At 45.1% G+C, this 2,230-nt stretch overlaps 1 protein-coding gene across 1 annotated transcript; it reads right to left on the bottom strand.

The window, feature by feature from the left end:
* Positions 1–303: 303 nt before the first annotated feature.
* gp9 (glycoprotein IX platelet) lies at positions 304–1,183 on the bottom strand. The gene has a single exon (XM_073819929.1). The coding sequence runs from the start codon at positions 1,167–1,169 to the stop codon at positions 465–467; it is 705 nt and encodes a 234-aa protein (XP_073676030.1). The 5' UTR covers positions 1,170–1,183; the 3' UTR covers positions 304–464.
* Between the last annotated feature and the right edge of the window lie 1,047 nt (positions 1,184–2,230).

Raw genomic sequence — 2,230 nt, 5'->3', positions numbered from 1 at the left:
GTTTTATGTCATTCTTTTAACACCGTCATCTGACCCCATTTTTAAACTTTGTAATCCAGCCTTTTAGGCTGATTGTTACAATATCATATGATAGATCCTCTCATTCTGAACAACTTTGCCTCTTGGAACAATACTTGATATTATATATCAACACTGGGATATCCAAATTTAGATCATTCTGATTCAGATTTAACTTTTTTACTAACTGGGCCCTGGTGAGCAGCACCATGTCTCAAAGCCTTGGTTTTGAAATTAATAATAATAATAATAATAATTCACTTGAAACTTTCTATCTGGCTTACAGGATGTTTTCATTTTCTTTTATTATGTAACACAATATAAGAACTAAAATCCAACTTACAGAGCAAAATGTTACTGGAGAACTGGCAAGATTAACAATTTCCCAATATTGCAGTCCATGTTACAAACCAAATGAAAGCGTATTAGATAGACAGTTCAGTTTTTCACGGTACTTTAATCTTAATGTTGTGTTGCTTGTGCAGGACGTCCAGTATCTGAGGGAGAATTTCCATGTTGAGCAAAGGCTTGTCCAAGTCATTGGTTCCTGGGCTCATCCTCGCTCTGTGTTTGGGTTTGAGAGATCGAAGAGATTCTGCCTCAAATCCAGAGTGTCTCTCATCGATGCCCAGAATAAACGTAGAGTTTCTTGCTAGTTGCAGGCACCACAACAGCAATCCAATCAGAAAGCAAAGCAGGAAGCATAAGATGCCATTATAAACCCACCCAAAGCAATGATCAGATGCACAGGAAGCGAAATCAGCATCCGTGAGCTCATCGATTGGCCTTTGGGCTCGTTCTGCAGGACTGGCACACACTGGCATCACAGAGACGGCTTTATTTCTCTTTAGCCATTGTCTTAAATACTGGATGCTGCAGTCGCAGTGGAACGGGTTCCCAGATAAATTGACCAGCCGCAGGTCATGGAGTTGGTCTAAATGCCCTGGGGTTACGCTGGTGAGGAGGTTATTCTGCAGCAGGAGTTCGGTGATGCTGACAGGAAGCTGAGGGATGGTTCTCAGGCCCTGCGAGCTGCAGTTCACCCTCAGACCTCTGGATGGTAAAGTCACGCATCCGCAGGACTCGCAACCGACATGTGCAAAGATCGAGCACAAGAGAAAACTCAGCCCTGAATGAAAGAGTATCCTCATAACCTCTGAATCTTTTGGCTGTAGAAAAGAGTAGAAAAGAGGTTACTTAATTTCTCTTAACAAGTGCATTAAGCTCTGTAAGCAGCATCTGTGACGTGTTCTCCTCCAAAACCTAATGAGTACTGCAGCATGATAAGACATGACAGACCTTAGCCCGTCACAACAGTAACCCTATAATAACCAATTTAATTTAAAGCTGTCAGGTTCTGTTTGTACCTAAATTTTCTCCAAATTCTAAGGCAACTTTTATGTGTCCTGTACAAACATGCACAGTATGCGCAATAAGAAGCTCAGTGAAAAAATAAATGCAAAATGATGGACATGAAAGAGAGTTATGTTGTTTATAAATATAACGTCTAGGTTACGAAGGTAACCCACGTTCCCTGAAGGAGGGAACGGAGACGTTACATGGGATCTCGCCTGAGAGACCGATCATCTCTGAGCCTTATATAAAAAGGCCAATTGCAAATTGGCGAGTGGACGTGCGCGTCGGCCACTCCCCCGTACATACGGGTATATAAGATGGCAGCGCGCATCACTCAAACAGGTTTTCGCTGAAGAGCCGTCAAGCCGGCGTCAGCGCGACGCCAGGGGCGTGGCAGGGGAATGTAACGTCTCCGTTCCCTCCTTCAGGGAACGTGGGTTACCTTCGTAACCTAGACGTTCCCCTTCAGTCGAATCACTTCGACGTTACATGGGAACTAGCCCTATGGAAAAGGCCACGACCCTGACGCCGCGTTACGCAACAACTTCACGTGCTGACAAGTATACGTGCCGACAGGCGAAGTGTAACGTAACCTTCCCAACGCCCTGAGGCCCAATAAGGGGGCCCTTCCAGGGATGCCAGTTGTACTGAAGCATGGGTTGGGGGGGCGGAGCACATGAAATCTTTACATGTGGAAATGAGAATAATTCAATATATCCATAAAGGTTTTTAGGGATACACGAGGGAAACAGCGGTCTCCTCCGCTGGAATAATAAAAAACTAAGCCACAACCTGCGGGGCGAAGGAGACCCAGGCAGGATCCCAGTGCAGGGCTACTCCGCGCCTAGCCCTGACT

The sequence above is a fragment of the Garra rufa genome, chromosome 15 (genome assembly GCF_049309525.1).
Source record: "Garra rufa chromosome 15, GarRuf1.0, whole genome shotgun sequence".
Lineage (NCBI taxonomy): Eukaryota > Metazoa > Chordata > Actinopteri > Cypriniformes > Cyprinidae > Garra > Garra rufa.
The sequence above is the reverse complement of the archived record's forward strand: the minus strand, read 5'-3'. Positions and strand labels throughout refer to the sequence as shown.